This window comes from Hirundo rustica, chromosome 12 (assembly GCF_015227805.2).
Source record: "Hirundo rustica isolate bHirRus1 chromosome 12, bHirRus1.pri.v3, whole genome shotgun sequence".
In the NCBI taxonomy this organism is placed as follows: Eukaryota; Metazoa; Chordata; class Aves; order Passeriformes; family Hirundinidae; genus Hirundo; species Hirundo rustica.
Genome location: NC_053461.1, coordinates 15,535,953 through 15,556,614, shown reverse-complemented (window position 1 = coordinate 15,556,614; position 20,662 = coordinate 15,535,953). Strand labels below are relative to the sequence as shown.

At 37.7% G+C, this 20,662-nt stretch overlaps 1 protein-coding gene across 1 annotated transcript in view; it reads left to right on the top strand.

Annotated features, from left to right (window-relative positions):
- SUCLG2 (succinate-CoA ligase GDP-forming subunit beta) overlaps positions 1 to 20,662 on the top strand; it is a 115,103-nt gene that overhangs the window by 11,791 nt on the left and 82,650 nt on the right. The window contains exon 2 of the mRNA XM_040076414.1: positions 9,618 to 9,759. Within this exon, the coding sequence (XP_039932348.1) occupies positions 9,618 to 9,759 (142 nt within the window). The remainder of the gene's footprint in view (positions 1 to 9,617; positions 9,760 to 20,662) is intronic.

The window sequence follows — 20,662 nt, the reverse complement described above, 5'->3', positions numbered from 1 at the left end:
GAAAACAGTTCCTCTCTAGGCATGGGAATCAAAGACACCTCACTGTCTCAGACCCCGAGAAATGTAAACAAAAGTGAGTTGGCGGGAGCGAACTTGAGGTAAATGACTTCATTACCTGAAGCTATAATTGGAAGATTAACCCCAATATGCAAATGGACCAAACTTATAAAAGTATAAAAACCCATGACCAATCATCCATTTTCAGGTCTAGCCCGGGGGGGACTTCATGTGCCCTAAATGTACCTGAAGACCCTTCAATAAATACAATAGCTATTTATTCTCTTAATTCTGTCTAGCCTCTAGTTTTTAGGTAGTCCCAACAAGGCATCAGTAGCAGTAGGTGTTGAGGTCTATGCGCTTCTGAGAACTTGTTCCTTTTTCAGAGTTCACCCAGGGGATTCACTCACTACCAGGCTTTTATCATTCCATTAAAAAGTGTACAGTATTTTCTGCTTTAATTTGTTTTGAAATAATTCAGCCATACTTTATAATGTCTTATGGAACTCATCAGTATTGCCTATGTATCTGTCTAATGAGAGTTCAGTAAATTAGCATATTCATTAAACAAACAAATTATTGTTCTGTCAGTAATTGGTGACTGCCTCAGATGAGTGATGTCAACTGGCATCAATTAGTTTAGTGTGCTTTGTTACCTACAGGTAGGTAATCTGTGCTTGGTATCTGTGATTTATTAGGTTGTGGTAGAATAATCACAGCTGCCTGGTGATGGGAGAAAAGTAGTTTCTCTTAACTAAACAGGATGAGATCCCTAAATATACCTTCTCTAGTTTTTCCATTAAAATAGCTTCCTTCTCTAAAATTGACATGTTACGAGTTTAACAAAGCTCTTCCCTTTGTTTCTTTCATGTTTGTCACCATCTTGTTTTTCCTGCTGTGTTGCACTGTGATTCCTCTCTCTGCTTTGCAGTGGCTCCTCTTAAAAGGAATCTTGCAATGTGTGGCAAGAGAAATCAGCTTTTCCTTGAACTGTGGGAAGTATTCAGGGGAAAATTTAACTAAGCACTTGTTTTGATTGCATTCTGAGCAGAGGTGGTGGCCTGTTTCACTCCTCTGAAGTTTGTAAACTTGGAATACTTAAAATTTATGCTTTCCAAGCTCGTGGCCACCCCCTCAACTGTTTGAGTCCAATTTTTTTAAACAATTTAGCAATAGTAATCCTAATCATTACAGTGACAGTGAGCTTTTATAAAAAAGCCCCCATTTCTTTTTTCTGTATTTTTTGAGTATATGAAGAGAACCATTTAGTTATTTAACACAAGCATTTTGTTTCAAAGAGTCATAGATGTTAGGAATAGTAGGAATTATCCACCAGTACAGGCAACCTAGATTTACTAAACAAAAATGTAGGGCCATACTTCACATATGTTTTTTATTTTATTTGAAGTTAGGTTTCATAAACCTTTATTGCATGGACACATCTCACTTGTTCTGAAAAGTGAGTATATGGTTCATTGGTATAAAACAGTAAATTGCCCCTGCAGTTTATTGATCAAAATGCCTTAGCCTTTAGAAAACTGGGAAATGTGATAGTTTTTTGGGTTTTTTCTGTGTATTTTACTGCTCAAGCTATTTTTTGTGCTATATTTTCAGGAATAAATATGGAACTAAAAGCCCTACAGCTGTTAGCTAGAGTTTGTGTGTTGGTTTTAAGTCAGTTAAAATGAATTCCCATTTGTAGGAATAAGTAATGGAATGTTAAAAGATGTACCTGTAGATTTTAAAACCAAATGCTCTTGTTTAAGGCCTGGTCTGCTTATGGTGCTTTTATGCAGACTAAGAAATCAGCAATTCCTGACTGCTGTGAACAAAAGTATGGACACTGGTTTTGTCAGGGAAATATTCAAGGCTTCTTTCTAAACTAGCTCAGAGAATCAATTTCATTCCTCATAAATATATCACAGAGGTCTCGATTGAGACTTTGATGATAATGCTCGGTGTTGGATGAGGCTGCTGGACTCTGCTGGTACCAGAGGGACCTGGCTGCCATATGGCATCCCAGCTAAAGTGGCCAATTTGGGATGTTGATGCAAGACAGTTTCCTCTATGGCTTTTGAATGGGATGACCTGGATGCTGGCTGCTGCTTTGGAAGATTAAAATTGCTGGTTTGTGGCAGCCAACAGGAGATTATTTGGGAAGGACGTTTTCTGTCCTGTTTTCCATAAAGTGCCCCAGGTTTGCAGCGTTGGCCATCCATGGAGAGAAGGGAATGTGTGGTGTGGCTCCATGGGACAGCTTAGAGCCCATCAGCCTTACCACAACTCTTTCCATTTTGTTTTGTGCTTGAAAAAATTGCTTTGCTACAGAGTATATTTTTGCTTTTCATGACTTATATTTGTGATAAACTTCTGTTTAGTGTGGTGCCGTTTTGCTAAATTTTTGTTTTCTTCTCGAGTTAACTTACTCATTTTGTGGGCACTGCCAGCAAACTGAAATAAGTGCTTTCGTTTGTTTTCAGTGGCCTGTGTGGTATATTTTAAGTACATGACCCAATAAAATGTGTCTCTACCTGAAGTGGTTTATATGAGGCTATTCAGTTTAGTTTATTTCTGATGGTTTCTTTTTGAGAGAAACGTCTACATCTTTGTCAATTACAGAGACTGTATGTCAATAAATATAATAAAGGTTTATGCCTCATATTGATGAATGGTCTGCTCTTTCATTACTATCATCTTTGTGTATCTGCTTTCCTTCATATGTGCTTGGAATTGTATTACAGGTCAGAGTGCACAAACTGAATAAACTGGAATGCTGTGGAATGTGTTGGCTAAGCAAATAGATTTTTTTGGTGACAGACATTTCTTTTTGATCACATGCACTAAATACATCATTTAATTTCAGATACAGAATATATCTCCCCGCCTCCTCAAAAACACCACATTTTTTCTTCCCAGTCGACTTAATTCCAATACAACCATTACAATAAAGTCCAAGTTTATAAAACCTGATACTTTATATATTTGACATAGAATTTGCATTCATGCAGAGCTAATTTCTGTTGCTAGAATTGTTTCATACTGGCACAGGATTTATGAGCAGTTATAGCTACTTGGCTTCAGTGGAACCAACAGAGGGGGAAGAAAGAAGTGGGCATTTATTTGACCAGCTTTTCTGCCAGGTGCTTTTGAGAAGTCCATCTTTGTTTTCTGATACTAATACTGGGAATGAAAAGGGAATGTTGGATGTTAAAGTGTGTCTTCCTTTGAACAGGCATGCAATAAAATGCATTAAGCTATGCTAATGAAAACAGTAGAGCTGCTCAAATTACATAGGTGTGTCAAGGGACGTTCAATTATCCTAGAAATTTGCTTAGTGGTGGTTTTGTTTTCTTTAATAGTTGATTAACACTGGATTCTCTTCCCCAAGCTAGAATCCTTTGGCATTTTACAAAAGTAGAGTCTTACCAAGAGAAAATAAGTTTTTATGCTTAGAGCTTTTTTTAGGGAAGTGGTCTACACATGAATGCTGGATTTTATAAGGTGAAATACTTAGTTGTGGATGGTTAACCAAGGTAGTTCCATGAGGAATTAGGCATGAAATGGCACTACATTTTTTAAAATTTGATATTTTTAAGACCGAGAGGCCTCAGTTTTAATAGAGGATATAACTTAAATCTTCAGTTGTTTGTCAGACTTGACCTTTCAGTTATTCTTTTTGACAGCTTCTTCATATACTTGTTACAGAACAGACTTAAGTGATTCTTTCTATTCTATTTATTCAATTTTAAAAAGTCAACCTTGGATGTGTTACCAGGGAGGCCAAAGAATGAGAAAACCTTATCCTGAGCATATAGGTTCAGGTAAGAAATAATCAGTGATATAATCTGATGGAGTTTGGGTTTATTGATGCTGCCCGTGTTTTGTGCTTATATGAAACATGTCTTTTCGAGCAAAGTTTTCACCTTATAAAATAGTTAACATGCAACTTGCAGACTACTTGATGAATGTGTTAAGACAGTTTCTTCTGGTTTTATGTGTGTGTGTTTTCTTTTTCCAAAAGCAAGCACTCAAAAGATACCTCTTGGGTCATCCGAAAGATGTTTTATGCAGTTAATGCTGCATATATAACAATGATGCCTCTGTTGCAGTATTTTCGAAATGTGGTGGTGGGGGGGGGGGGGTTTGGAGGGTTTTTGTTTGTTTGTTTTTTGGGTTGTTATTTCTTTGGGGGTTTTTTGTTGTTATTTTTGTGGTTTTGTTTTCTTTTTGTTTTTCGGCAGTTTTTGGTTGGTTGGTTTTTGGTTTGGTTTGGTTGTTTTTTTAATATGGAAGCAAATTTCTGCTAGAAAATGTACTTGTAGTTCCACTCCAGTTTAACTAAGTTGCTAGTTTCTTAGCCCTTGTTATTTAAATAATATATTTTTTTCCTGTCATGTGATATCTAAAGAATTGGAAAATTGAATAGTGGAAGAATAATGCAACTGCTCCACAAATATGTTGTTTGTACAGAGCCTTTAGCATTTTATTAAAAAAAAAAAAAAAAAAAAAAGGTGGTAAATAAGAGGTTATGCAGGTTATATGAAGAATCAATTTTTTCTCTGGTAGTAGTCAATAAACCACAGATACAATTCTGCAAAACCTGACCTTGTTAAGATGATCAAAAAGAAATACTTGATTTCTTCATGTGTGTGCTACTCATTTAATCATGATGTGGGACCAAATATGGTCTCTGCTTATATAAAGAAGGAACTTTGAACACAAAACTTGTTCAGAACAAAATACGCAATTCCTAGTAACAGCAGTTTTCTAAATCCTTCTTACTCTTTATACTTTTGGTCTACATTAGTGTGATTCTGTCTGGTAACAACAATCTTGGAGATTGGAGAAGGGAAGGGAAGTTAGAGGTAAAGCCCAACCAATACTTTGTGCTTTTGGAAATTGCTAAATAATTCTAGCCAAATAATTTCTAGCAGGAGAAAATAGGGTTTGAAATTTGTACTTGATTAAATAATTCTCCCTTCATCTCACTTCATGTTACTGCTCAGTTGAGGCCTTTTGTTCCACTTACTTGAGTTTTGTGATTTTTGATGTTGTTGTCAGCCTCTCAGGAAATGTTATCAGTTGTAAAAGAGCCATATTAATCTCTTTGATAAGCACTTACATTAGAAATTTAATCTCAAGAAATATCTTACTAGGATGAATTTAATTCCTCTTTAAAGCTTTATTATTTTAAATAACAACATTTTATTTTCTGTGTGCTGCTAGTAATGCTTTCATAGCTTTACAAACTGATTTATTATTAAACCTCATTTGTGGTTTAAAAATAAACAACACCTTTTGATTTACCAGGCAGATCTGAATCTCGAATCAGAGCCCCTCTGCATCTTCAGGGTGTACATCAATACACAACACAAGGTTCCCCTACGAAAGGATAACAGAAAAATGCCACCAGTGGAAAATTTTCTTGTTCTTTGTCTGTCATCTTATGAAGACGAAAGATGAGGTGTGACACGGGGAGTGGGGGTTTACTAAAATCCACACACAATTTCCAGTCTCTTCTCCACAGGCTGGTGGGACAGGATCTACTCCAGCCTTGCAGTAAAGACACAGATGAAACACAGGTGCATCTTGAGCTTCTGGAACATACTGGGTGTCAGCTGAGCTTCATGGAAAGATTTGAGACATCTCTGGTGTTTTCTGATATTTTTTTCTGACTGATGTGTGGGGAGAGGAGGTAAAAATATTCAAGTACGGATAAGCTGGGACTAGAAGGTGATGAGAATCAATAATGAACAGAAGTTACTAAAATCTAGGCTCTGCTTTCCAGTGTTTTAGGTTCTCTTTAAGTTGCTCCCCCCATTCTCTCTTTCAGATTGAGATTATTTTTCTAATGCTGTTTTACCATGTAATTCTTTAGTCTGTCTTCGTTGAGAGCTGGACCTGAATTGGCAAATCTGACAGTGCTGTTTAATGCTCTGCAAGCAATGAAACAGCTGTAAAACAGGAAAATTAGTAAAACAAAGACATGTGATGGCAAAGTTGTGTTCTCTGCTGGATTAGAGTCTCCTAATGACTTTCAGGGGGTAGGGTTGGATTATGGCTGCCTCTAGAAGACTGTCTGTGGGAAACAGCTTTCTCTCCATCCTTTTTAGGCTCTTCCCTCGAGTTCTGAGGCTGTGCCTTTGTGCATTCACGCTCTTACTGTCAGTCCCATGTGTGCATTTATCTGTAGAATGCATAAAAGTTTATGATGCCCAAGAATTTAGGCCATTTGAAGCCCATCTGAAATTTTTGAGAATGCTTGGTTGAAATGTATTTGGAAGGTAGGAATTCAAGATTCTTGTATAAATTCCAATTGATTGCACCCAAAGCATCTTGGACTGGAAATTGGTTCAAAGCAGCATCATGTTTCTGAGATTTGGTGGTCACTTTTTTTTGTCTTCACCCTAAAATGCATGTCCACAGCTGTTTTGATTTTTCAAGATGGTCTTGAAAGAGCCATCACCTTTACAGGTTCAAAGCTTGTGCTTTATTTCATCTCTTGTAACTGCTTTAGTCTTCCTGCTGTCCTCGTGACATATGGTGTGTATCCTGCAAGGGCTTTAAAGCAAGTTTTTCATGTTCCTCACTCTTCAGAGCTTCTGGTACAGACTTCAGATACTTATTAATTTTATCAAGCGGTTTGTTCACAAGCAGCAGTTTGTCTTTTGTGCAAAGACTTGATTGGAAGTCCTCAGTTGGCACTCAGTAAGATGGTCTCTCTTAGCAGTCCCTTAGGACTGCTTTGACACTTCTCAAAGGAATTTTTCTCTTATTTCCTTTCTGTGTTCCTCAGACTGGTCTGATTCATAATTTAGGAAAGAAATATTGTCATAATATCTTAATATTAATTGTCCAATTTTTATAAGAGAACGTGTATCCCTATGCTTATGTATATCTGCACTTTATGCATATGCAATAGAATTTTTAGCATCTCATCAGTGGAATATCTCTGTGGGACATTTTGAGTTATATTTTTGAGTTGGAAAGGTGTTGCATCCCAAAAACACCTGTGGGGTGCTGAGAGGGTGTTTGGGAGCAGAGGTCACTGCAGTTCCCATCAAGCAACAGCCACAAAAGTCTTCCCCAGAAAGAAATTTTTGGAGTATTTTCCTTCTTATTTATTTGATTTAGATCAGCTTAATAATACCTACATGTGAAACTGATGTATTGTTCTAAGTTATGAATAAAAGCTGTTTTGAAGACTTGGTCTTAAATTATAAAACCAGTGACTAAAATTTTATTAGCTCTATTACTGACCCGTAGAAATTTTTTGATAAACCAAAAGGGTTCCTCCTGGTCCCTAGTGTTAATTCCATTGTGGAAATGATCCTGAAGTGGTAATTGTTAGAGCCTAGAAGAGAATTTATAACAGGAAAACAAATTAAATGTCAACAATTATGAAAGAGACTTTAAATTTTGACCCTACATTTGAAGTTTTGCATAACTGTAATAACATTTTTCCTGTGAATAGAATGGAGGAATATAAATCATATGAGGTGTCTGTATGATGTGTAGAATTAGAGATGGCCATAGAGCAAACTGACAATGCCATTTTGTTCCTCTGAAATATGTTAATCAGGCTATGCATAAAAGGGTTTAAAATGTCATCCTGACCTATTTGTAACTGTTTAAGTTCAGTGGGAGTCACTTTTACAGAAAACATGCAGTTATATACTGTGAAAGATGGGTTTGTCTTTTCTTTATGCATCAGTCTTTTGTGCTGTGTTTCAAAGAGAATAGAACAGATGGGAGTTTGCTTTTGAGACAACTCAGCCTGTAAACCTTGAGTATTGTGAGAGGGTGTGTTATTGAAAGACTTTAGCATGGAGGGTTTTTGTTTTCAGTATAAAGTTGCATTAGATTAATAATTTTTTTATCAAGCTGTTAGAGATGAAAGTATTGATATAGTAAATAATCCTCTTTGCCCAACATTTCTAAATACATAGCACTGGCTTGCATGCTGTGTTCCTTACTTCAGGAGAGACCAAGAACTGATTGTGGCTGGCTGCCAGGGGGACAGCAGTTTGTCTCTCCATGTGGGAAAAGCATCTTTGGCTGCCTCAAAATGGGATTATACCATTGCCAGGAGTCAGCTCCAGCTCCTTAATTATTGCTTTTGTGCGGAGCGATTTTTCCAGTGTGGAGAAATGTGTCCTTTCTTCAAACCATTCAGTAAAGATCCCGTGACTTCTGTAGAGTCTCCACATTTCCTGCCAGGACAAGCAAAAGTGTTTTTGTGTGTGTAAGGTTGCTGTGTCTTTGTACCCGCGGGGTGTTGATTTGTTTGTATTCCCAAAAGGGCATCTGAACTGGCACGCTGGGAATGGGGAGGGAATTGTTCTCCAGCTGTTGCTGGCCTGGCATGGCTGATGTGGCTGTGCTGCTGTCCTCAGCAAAACCTGCTTGGAAGCTGTTGGAGTCCAGGGCGTTCCTTTGGTTGACCTGGAAGGTCAGAGACCTGGGCAGAGGGGTCTCGGACCCTGGCACAGAGCCCAGGAAGACACTGGCTTTGATCCCAGTCCATGGGAGAGGCTTCTTGCACTCCGGGATGGATTGCAGGTTACAAGAGTGTGAAAGATAGTAGTTTAGCTTATCACAGGGTGAAAAACAGTGGGTTTGGGTTTTTAGTATAGAAGTGGATGGGAGCAAGATGGAAGATTTTAGGCGTTGTCTTTTGCTTCTTCTTTCTTCTTCATTCACTCAATTTTCTGCAGTGACGGAGGCACAAAGTACTTTCAGGAGATTGGGTCAAAGTAGAGATGACCTGTTTAGTATAAGTGATAGGTATTGGCAAATAATTATAAATAAAGAACACGTAACAATTAGTATAAAAGACAGAGACAGCCCAGTGTGGGGGGAGTCGTCAGATGCCCGAACAGCTGCACAGACCTCAGTTGGGCACTGAGAGAATTGTAAGATAAGAAACAATAAACAAAGCGTGCAACCTTGAAAAATCAGAACCTGAAGACTCCGTCTCTTTCTTGCGTCTGGCTCAGGGCTTTGCAGAAGGCAGAAAGACTCTAAAACCACCTGAATCTCGGGACAAAAATCCGAGAAGAAGCACAATGAGCAAAGCAGAGATAGCAGACCACTGAAAATACGTGTGTTAGTGCATAGTTTCTTGCAGAATAGTGCTAATTCCAATGCTAATTCCAGTTGTTTTTTCTTCTCAAATATGCTTCAACAAACACACAGAATCACTGGAAGTAATTTTATAGGGAGGGGTTAGATGAAATGTTGGATAATAAGGATATTTAACATGAAACTGAATTTGTTTTAATGTAAGTCTGTTACTATTTTTATAGCAGATGATAACATGGAAGCAAAAATAGACTTCAGAGTTCAAGCCAAATTTGCCTTGATACTAAATGCAAGACATTTTGTCTGGCCAAGTGAGCCTTGTGGAGCTTTTAAAAAATATCTGTGGCTTTCAGAGTACTTGGGATGCACAAATGTTAAGAAAAAGCACTTAGGTAAATCAGTATGTGTTTTACCTTTTCTCTGGGTGTTATTTAACTGCTGGTTTGAGACAGCCATAAGGTGGAAGAGCTCAGTGGGCTGTCTCGTGAACTGTTCTTAATGAGCACTATGTTATTTTCCCCTCTTGTTTTTTGTAGGCTGTTCAATTAACCCCCAGACGATGGCTCAACTTGCAGGAGTACCAAAGCAAAAAAATAATGGCAGACCATGGGGTTACAGTTCAGAGATTCTTTGTAGCTGATTCTGCAAATGATGCCCTGGAGGCTGCTCAGAGACTGAGTAAGTTGACTGATAATGGGGGGACTCTTGTTCACTGGGTAGCAATCTGGAAAATAAATTGTTTTCTAATAAGCCTAAACAGTCTTTCAATTCACGCTTACTGAAAAGCTTTGATATTTCATCCAGACTATAAATGCATGCTTGATTTTATATAAGAACAAGTTTATAGTGGCAATACCTAGAACTTTATTTCTTGAATGTTTTGTATGCAGCATGCAATGTGAATTCTTTAATTAGCATTATAATATTTCAGAATGTCATGAATAGTTGCTGAGGAATTTTTTTTTTTTTTGTATACTTGATAGAATATAAGGATATGCGACAAATGGACTTGCGTAAAAAGCTGTTTTCAAACAAAAAATACTCAATTAAAAAGCAAAGGAAGGAAAAGGTTGTGGCCTCTCCATTTTAAAAAATGTTTAGATATTTGTTCATGTGTGTGTCCAAATGAAGAAATAGAAAAGGTGAGTTGAGTTACCATCACAAAAGAATCTGACAGTTGCTCAAAGAGAAGACCCTGCTTCTGGAGCTTTATTTTGTTTCTCTGACAACCTCATTCTGGTGTGGTGAACAAAAGATGATAATGGGGGTCAGAAAGAAATTTATGTAATAGCTTTTCTCTCAAAAAGAAAGGGCTGAAGTACTTTGTCAATCTGTTCTAACTGAAGTATTTTTTTCTACTTTTTAAAGTTGTACAGGTCTCCTCTTTTCATTTAGCTTTTGTTAATACATCAGACATCAAAATGCCAGAGGTCAGACATTATTGTGGTCTAATTGTGGAGTAACAGCAAGGTTTTTTGGTTGATGCTTTACATAATGCACAGGCCACTTAGTTAAATGCATTTCAATTTTGCACTCTGGAAGGTAAATTAACACAACTTACTCATATCCAAGATCTCATCAGAGCTCGAGTAGCTGAGTAGCATTAGCATAATGGCTTGTTCAATCTCCAGAACTTCATTGAGGTGATACATTTTTCAGTGATCAAAACCTTCTTATGGCAATCAGTATATTTGAAAATATATCTGAAACAAAAAATTAAATGCAAGCGTTATGGTCATTCAGCAATACAAACTGGAAAAGTTGGACATAAAGCAAAGCACATGAAATTGGAATGTTTCCTCATGTCTGGATGTCTGAGAAAATCAAGGAATGCTAACTGAAGCTGTGGCAGGTTTATCACCAGTCTTACAGCATTTAAACTCTGCTTTTCGTGACTGAACTCATAAATGGATTGGCCTGTCCAATAACTATTGCTATTCTTGATCTCCATGACTATTTGAAGGTAAAAATTACTCCATTAAAGGCAGTGAACCTCCTCTGTTTTATGATGCTAAGTTTATTTTTAATAACTTCTGTAGCTTGCTTGCTTTGCAAACCACAGAAATATCCATCTGTTAAAAACAAACAAAATGTGTTTAAATAAGCAAAAGTAAAATCCAGAACCAAAAAAAAAAACCCATTTGCTCATGCAACTTTATCAGGTAAATTGTATTTTAATTGTGTGGGCTTGATAGCGCTTCACGAAGTGGAAATTAGTGGTACCTTTCTTCATTTGATGTAGTTGCATTCAGCCCTGGTGCACTACTGAGCATGAAAGAATTGTGGTTTATGGTGTGGAATCTATTTCATGTTGGAATGACTGACACTCCATTGATCCACTTAATAATTAAAAACATCCTTGTTATCATTCTGGTGGTGTGCTGTCCTTGTACATCTAACATGCACTTTGAAAACCAAGAATCCAGAACATCAGTTTTGCTACTGTGGTCATTGTTGTTCCAAGATTTTGCTGAGTTTATGTTTTTTATGACCCCTCAGAATAATATTGTCTCTGTCACTCAGGTTTATCTGCACAATTTGCAACTGAATATGCAACCACACAAAGTAAAAAGACGGGAAAACGGGAAACTTCAGCCTACAGGAGGCATGAAATATTATGAAATAAAATAACCAGTGAAGGCAATTTGGGGATGTTGTTGATAGACAGGCATTCTGCAGTAAAATAATGGGGAGAGGCCAACCTCCCCTGCCAAGTCCTGCTCAAAAATCTGATGTTTCAGGTGCTGTCTGCCACATTGCAGCTGTCCTTCACTTTGGCTTCTTCAAACAAGAAAAGGTGCTTGTCAACGTATTTTAAAGGTGAAAACAGGATAAAGTTCTCAAAACTTGAAAGTCAAAGGTTCAGTATTTTTCTTCTGAAATTATTTCTATAGCCCTGAAGAATACAGGAGAAATGAGAATTTTCCTTTTTAGTCTTTCAGCATTACATCACTCATATGGGTCTGTGTGTGTGATAAAGGGGTACAGATAAGGGGACAGGAATTTCTGTCATGGATGGATGTCTGCAAAAAGTCTGGAGTTCACAGTTTAATTTCACAATTTCACCAACTATTTTGTGCCTGACAGAGCTGTCTTTACTGCTGCAGGGCCTGTGCTCACCAGTTCTGCTATTGTTGGATTTCCTGTTGATGCAATGGAAAGAGATGAGATTAGATGATTTTTTCTACTGTCTTCACTTGTCAGGAAGGTGTTAATGCATGTCTTCTTGAAGGAGTTTGCCTTTATCCAGTATCAGCAGTTTTGTTACACTTTGCGCATTTCCCCTGTTTCTCTCTATTTTTATTAATATGTATGCTGAATGTTAATTTCCTCAGATACTTTCAAAACTTACCAACTGCACAAAAGGCAGCCTACAAAGAACTTTTAATGGAACTAAAGGACTGATTTATTTTCCTTTCTAAGATAAGAATGGCAGATGTAAGGAAAATTAACATGACATCACCAATATTGACTTCAAAAGAAGTTGTACACAATAAAGAATACAGAATTAAGCCCCAAGGAATTAATTGCCTTCCATGTTCTAAGCAATTTTCAGGTGTAACTTCTATAGAGAAGGCAATATTTACAGAGTGCCAAGAAATTCAGTCAGAATAGTGTTCTGATTTGTGTTAAAGTTCCTTGGTTTTCAAGAGAGGAAAGAAAGATGCTGTCCTGTTCTGCTGCACAGTGTGCTGTTGCTTGATCTGCTCTCCGAAGAAACTTAATTTGTAAACAAGTTCTTACAGCTTCAGTGCAACTATTTAATAGGAAAAAAAAAATAATGCTTGGGAGCCAAATTTTTGTCTGGAGTAGAAGCTCATGTGGCTGTTTTTGTATTAACTCACAAGTGTTCTCATCTAATTCTCACTTAATTTTGGGCTTGTTTAGCCAGAGGAGGCATTTCCTTACTTGCTGTTTCTTTTCCTTGCGCTGTAGCACATATATAAGGAAATAATCCTTATGTATGTGCTGTGTGTGCGTTGCCACTGCCTGCTCTGTGCATCATTCCAGGGCCATCATTTGCTCTGGGCTCCTCCAGCAGAAGCCCTTGAGTCCCGTGCTCTGCCTCTTTGTGCTCTGCCTGATGCAGAAGTTATTCAGGGACCCATCATTTGGAACTAGGAGGTGGGCAGGGCTGAGAGGGGTTGTAATTATGCTGGAGGGGGTTGCTGTGCACTGTCATTTTGGCTCTTTGAATCAGCAGAGAGCTTAGAGGTGGCTGGCACTGCTGGCAGTCCTGAATCGATGCCGGCAACTTGGCACGCGTTTCCCTTTCTGAATTTTAACAAAAGCAATAGCCGCTTAGAGTGTTTCATTACATTTAGGAATCAGTCAGGTGCAGTGTTCGCACTCTATCACAGAGAAATGCGGTTCAATTGAGTGCAAGGTTTTTATTCACTCTTCAAAATAAAATAAAAAAATAAAACAAAATAAAACAAAATATAGCCTCTGCATGTCCTGTTTCTATTGCTTATGCATGAGGGAACTCATAAAATTCGGCTTTGGACTGAAGGCATGCTTTTTATATCAGGCTGGAGAGGTAAACATGTATTTTATAAAGAACAGAAAAGGTTTATTGAAGCATCTTTTCATGAGGTCATTTACCTGTCACCTATTATTCACCATTTAGAATATTGAAAGAGTTCTTGGTCATGTGAGTGCCAGTCTCCTTCCTATCAGCTCCTGAAGTTTTTTTTCTTCTCATGGCTTTTTAATTTAAAAGGAAGATTGCATTTTTAGGTGCTGTTTTAGATCCCTTGTCTGAAAATTCCCCTCTCTAGTACTAGTTGTGAAAACCACTTGAAAGCAATTTACATTCAGAAGGGATCAAAAATTGACCTTTAGGTTGATGGTGTCCTTTTTGTGTAGATCATGAAGAATTTGTTGGTGATAATGCTGTCTGCATTTAATATAAGCTTTTATGTTGGGGAAAATTAAAAACATCCTTGAACTGGATGTTTCTGGGGATATTTGAAATGTGAATTCAGGTCCTTTTTTGTTATACCAGGAAGAGCTTTTCTATGAGTATCCTGTACAGAGTGGCCCTCTATATAAAGTTTTATTTGAGAAACTTGGCTACTTAGCTGATGTTTTTTACTGTCATCATCGGGTTGGTTGCATGATTTAATTTCCTCTCTGTTTCTGTCCATCAGGATAGGTAGCAGGATTGCTTTTCAGCATTTCTGTGATTTCCTATTTCTTTCCATTCCCTGCTTCACTGTGAAGTAATAATTTTTCACCTGTGCATCATGAGTTATTTCTCAAAAACCCTCAATGGCTATAACTAGTTATTTTTTAAAGCCACTCAGGTTATCCTTTTCTGCATATGCTGAAAAAAATCCTGTGTTGCTGCAGTAGCATTCCAGGGAGCTGTACACAGAGAACTTGCTCGCTGGTGAGGAACAGCTCTCCCACAAGTCCTCTTATTTTCTCTGACAGCTTTTATTAAAGTTCCTTAGACTTAAATTATAGCTTTCTGAAACTGTTCTTTCAGGCAAAATAATGCTGTAAGTTATTGACTAATATGATGCTATTCTCAGATGGGTAAGTATTTAGAAAACAATCTTTTAAATTTAATAGAAAACTGGTGGTGGATGAGCTGCCTTTGGACCACATTCAGTGTTACTGAGCATGAGTATTTCTCTGTTCCACTTAATGGATTTTGCCTTGTCAGAGGGATGAAATCGAAGATTAGAGTGAATCTACATTTTCCAGCCACTTTTCAGTGATAGAAAATACCTGTTAATACTCCATTATTTGCAGTCTTCATAGGCATCCCTTGAATGCATCAATTCAAAGCTCCACAAAATTTGTTAATGCCTGTGGTTTTACTCTCTTTCTGTCCCTTGTTCAGTTCTGTGTTTTTTCTTGTAGCCCTCTCCTCTCTGTGCCCACTTGCTCATTTCTTCTCAGCCCTTCTCCCACCTTATGAGCTCTGATTGAGAAAATCCTCTTCCTTTTTTCTTTTTTTTTTTTTTTTTTTTTTTTTTTTTTTTTTTTTTTTTTGTGCTGAACAGTCAGTTGTTACCCTATTTAGCGTAGTTAGAGCGCATATTTAGCAGTTGTGTACTGCTAAAAGCCATTTCTGTGCATACTGGTTTTTTGCTTGCTGCAGTGCTTTGCTCAGACCCACATTTGCTTGACTTGGCAGTCACAGAAAGTAATGTTTCTGTGTGTGATCAGAAGACAAATACTGATGGCTAACCATGGTTTAAATGATATTTAAATATTATCAAATAATATTGCAAATATTAGGGGTTTTTCCTACATTTGTCCATGTGGCAGTGATTTGATTGTTTTGGAAAAAATCCCCAAATATCATGGTTGTACAAACAACTTTAAGGTTCTCACTTGTGTCTGAAAATGATGAAAATATTAAAGTAGGGTAAAAATTATGAAGGCAACATGTTGTTTGCTGCAGTTAAAGTAATCCTTCGTAGGAGGCTTGGTAATCAATATGTCAGTGACCCAGTTTATTTACCTCATCTGCTGGGTGAGAAAGATCAGTCATGGAAAATCAGAGGAGATGGGAAAGTTGTTCCAGGGTTTTCTTCACCAAATGTGCTATAGTAGGGAGTTTGTTAGAAAGTCCTGGGGAATTTGCTGTGATACAGCTACAGAATAAACCAGGGGTGAAACACCTATGCAGAGCAGTTCTTTCTGTGGACTTCACCTCATTTTCTCACACCTTGCTTTTTGAGGTTTTAGCTTAATCTGCCTTGGAAGCTGAACTGCACAAGGCACAGTCAAGGTGGAATTAGGATTTCTTTTCAGGATTTCACACTCAGTGGCTGCTGGTGCTACAGGACTTTTCCCCTGGACAGGAGCCCTAAAGCTGTGCTGCTTTCTCCTCTGTGTGTGTGGGTTGGTTTGGTTTGAATCTTGTAATCCTGCTGCTGCTCCCTCCCCTTTTGCTTCCCTCCTCCCTCTGTGTCTCATGCTGAGGAACTTGAGAAGTGGCAAACTTTTATCTGCAGCAGTATTTAAGCAGTGCAGCATCCTTGCATCCTACCCCCTGCAAGAGCTCTCTGCTTTGCTGTCCTGCTTGTCTCATCCCACCTCTGCGGCTCAGTGATGTTTTTCCACATAAAGCCTTGGCACCTCGGTGTTTTCTGTGGAGCCACATGTGCATTTGTTGGTAACAGCTGCATGTGTTGCATCCTGCGTGCCAAAAAAGAAAAGGGTAGAGAAAACTTCCAGCTCCTCTAACTGGGAGTTTGAGTTTTATTCTTTTTCGAAGAAAGTTAATAATAGATTTTGTCAGAGCTCACTGCTGGGTATTGTTTTGTTTCGAGTTGAACCTTTCTGTTTCAAGTTAACTTAAAAATTGTGGCTTTTTAAAAATATTTTAGGTATGGAAATTCTATGGACCCTCTGTCTCCAGAGGAATTACAGAACTAGTTAATTTGAAGTGCATTGTTATGAAAAACAAATTGTTTTGTTTTTCTTATCTGTTCCCTTCATTAGAGAATTACGTGCTGAGTGTGAGTCAGTAAATGCAAGCTTGAGACTGCTTACATTAGTTGGATATTTTATAACCATTCTTTGTCACCAAATGTCTTCATATTCAATAGATTTATAGTAATATGAGTAATGGTTTGGGGGCTAACAAATCAAAATCTCATTTCAGATGTTTGACAGTAATGTTGAGCTGATTTATTGTTCTCTGTGTTGGATTTCTGATCAAATTTCCAAAATAGCTGCATGAAAGTAAAACACAAAGTCAAAAATACTCTGGAAACGGGGTGCTGAATTCAGAACATGACGTGTGCCACAGAGTGTGGGCACTTGCAGGTTTCACTTGTGTTAAGTACACTACTGGATTTTTGTTCATAAGAGAAGAAGGCGACAGAAGTTATAGTTATGATTCAGGAATTTTATCAGGTGGTAAAAAATGCAAAGTTTTACAAGGAGGGTACAAGATGACTGCTGGTATTTATTCCACTCTTGTCACACTGTATTTTATGGTTCTTCAAGGTAGTTTTGCAGCTGCAGAACAATAACCAGATGCGTAATTGAGAAGCAGCTGCATGAAGTTTTCATTTTTTTATGCATAAAATCAGAACCATTAGACACACTTTATGTATAAGGTATGAAATACTAAACAACAATGTTTTCTCTGTAGCACTAGCAGCTGTGTAAAGGAGAGAAATCACTCCTTCTACATTCTCTGGATGCCCATCAGCTTCTAAATATTCGGGGGCTGATTACTGAAAGCAAGTATCATTCTTCTCTGGTTTACTTTCTTCTTTTTCTTGCTTATTACTCTGTGCTGTGTAATTCTGTGATCAGTCCCAGTGGATAATCCCACGTATAGTGGCTTCAAATACAAAATTGATGCTTATGCCTGTTTTTCATTTAAATTTTTCAATGGAAGGACTACTAGCACAATCATGTTGAATAAAATCTAAGAAGGAATGATGGCAGTCCTAAGATAGGATCGCTTATAATTGATTTTGTCATAATTTCCCTGATCTCCTGTAGTGTCCCTCAGGGGACACAGGAAGATACTGTTGTTAGTTAGCCACTTGCTATATATAATTTCTTTGGGAAAGAAAAAACATATATGTAGTTGCTTTTTATATACATATTTTATATTTATATATATTTTAATATATATAGTGTATATATACTATATATAGTATAAATACTGTAAGAATAGAATAGAATAAATAATAATACAATATAACATAATATAGTTGCTTTTTAATTATATAAAAAGTTGCCTTTTTTTTTTTTTTCTTTTTTTTTTTTTTTTTGTCAATTTTTTCTGTTAAATTTGTTACGCCTTTTGTCTTTATGGACCAGGTGGTAGCTTAGGATGGGCCGGATTGATGAGTAAGGATATTAACTCGTACATTTGCTGTAAAAGCACACGGTTTTGAACCAAGCCAGGAATCTCTCACAGCTGGCTTTTCAGCTCTTGTGAAGCTCAGAGAACACCCAGCATCCAGCCTCCATACCATGACTCCCATCTCCATCCTCAGCCTCTTCCAGTCAATGAGATGATATTAACTCGTATTTTGCAAAGGTTGGGATGACTTGCAAGAGCTTATTTTGTCTTTAAAGGTGGGAGTGATTTACAAGTTGAATATATCAGCAGTTGAGAAGTATGATCATAAGAGGCTGTGGGGGTTTTTTTGGTGTGGTGGTTTTTGTTTTTTTTTTTGGTAGATAATCTCTACCTAAAATGGTGGAGCAGTTTTTGAAGCTAAGGATGTTCTGACATTTTGTTAATCTGCTACTTCATATTTGAGAAAGTGCTGTGAATTTTAAATATGTTTGCCTACATTTCTTCAAATATTTGCGGTTCAAGAAAAGTAAAATATTTCAACACGTTTATGAATACAAAATGTGTCTTTGTAACCCTGCTGGATTCAGCTGGGAGATATTATCTGACTCTCTGCATCACAGTATATTTTAAATGATGCTCTAACCCTTGAGAATGTCACCACAAAAAAAAACATTTAGTGAGAATCATGTTCAGGTTAGTTCCAGAAGATAGCTGTGCTCTTATTTTAAGTGATTTTTGTTTTATTAAGAAAAATTTGAAGTTGACAATTTTACCTCTGTATGGTATACTCTCCCTGGTCCTACAGTTAAAGTTAGCTTTTCTTCTGTGCATCATTATGAAAGGGAACATTTTTCTTGCACCTCCCCTGGGCTTTGTTGGGCTGCTCACCTGAGTAAGATGAATATGGCTAAACTTCAGGCTATAAATCTTAAATATATTTATTGTTCTAAATACTTAAGAACAGCCCTGGGGGTTTTGGATAGAGAGAAGAGAAGAGAAAGGCAACCAAGAAGAGTTTGCTGTATAAACAATTAACAATATAAAGTCACTGGAAGCTTCACCACTGCTTCACTGCATTTCTCTCGACTCCCTGCCAAGTCTTTCACTCCTCTATTCCTCCAGTTATTCACCTGGAGAGTTTAGTGGTACCTTTCCTGATCTTGGTGTGTTTTGTCCCCACTGAAGATTTTCATCCTGATGCCACGTCTGCATGTCCAGTCCCTCCTCTTGCCCTTGTTCCCACAGGTAAATCTTGTAGCCAGGTTTTAGCTCATTAGATGTTCAGTGTGGCTGATTTTCTTACCGGCCTTTCCACACCTTGCCTTCAGTATAATACAGCTTTTGCTGGGATGTTTTGGAATAAAAGTGGAACAAGAGAGACCTGAGGCTGGTTATTGCAAATCTGACTATCTTAGGAAAAACTGTTCCTATGCAATCTTCCTCCCCCCAATTAAATACAAGCTTATGTCTCATGCCATAAGGTAATATGCCATTTAAATATGGTGATTAATGTATACTATAAATAACTTGCTTATTTTATCTTCTGAGTGACATTCGTATTTGAAGTGCACGTGCAGATAGTATTTATTTAGTTTTTTCTTTGATCCATAAGAAGCCAAGTTAGGTGCTTAAAGTTGTTTGTGTGGAAAAGTTATATTACAATTTTAAGATGAAAAAATTCATGTATTTTCATATTTTATGTTGTTGTTTTACAAGCTAAGACTCCTGTGTCGTTGAGCTTATGCAGCTTTGTGACTGTTTTCACAGTTTTGATTTATGGGTTCCAATTTATGGCTGGGTTTTACATTGAATTTCTCATGTTTAGTGTCCTGTGAATAGTGAGATGTCTGGACTTCACAGACTGGAGTAAGCATTCCTTCAGAAATCGCTCTGCTGCTGAATAAACAAAATAAACCAGTCAAATTAAATACTAGAGAGAGACTTCTAAGGGCCAAGGTTCAGGAGTTGCATGTCACTGAAGATGTCTCCGTGTCAGAATTTTCAGTTGTGCAGAAAGGATGCAATTAGTGCAGTTAACAGCAGGTAGGGCAGCATTAATTATATGTTCTTTTGTCTCTATGAATTGTTGTAGCTATTTAGAGCCGCCTTCTTTACATACTATCAAGTAAATTATACTGCAAGAGACTTTCTGAGGGTAAACTGTGACTACCATTTGTACAAACGTGATTTATACTGCCTTAGACACCAGTTCTGAACTCCACCTTGAAGTGAGGAGTTTGGAATGTAAGAAATGGCAGAAGCATGCGAAAGTGTTGCCTTTAAAGGAAGATTGCCCTGTTGTATATCCAATCCTTCAGCAAAATCTGGAGCTCATTTCAGCAGCACAGAGAGGAGTAATCTACTGTAGGTTTATTTTCAGCTGTTACCTCATCTGATTTGTAAACCAGGCAGACACGATTACATGACTCTGCAGAAGCTGAGAAGTGGGATTTCTGATGTGGTGAAGCAGCTTGCTGCCCTTAAGTTAACAAAATATTAACCAGTGCTTAACAGTCAGCAGGATGACACAGAGCCTCTGTTTTTGAGGATTCATAGGAGGGGCGGTGGGGATGGTGCTTGGGTCACATACTCATCATTTGCACGGTGGACTGGCTGGACCTGCACGCTCAGGGTTATGAAGCTGGTGTGCAGGTGTGATCTGCTGCTGCTGACACCTCTGATCCGTGGTCCTGCTCGTCTGAAGATGAGAAGGTACTGAACAGCAGGAATGAAGGATGTGACCAGGTGAGATGCACTCAGCTGTGGTGTCAGTCCCTTCATAGGTTC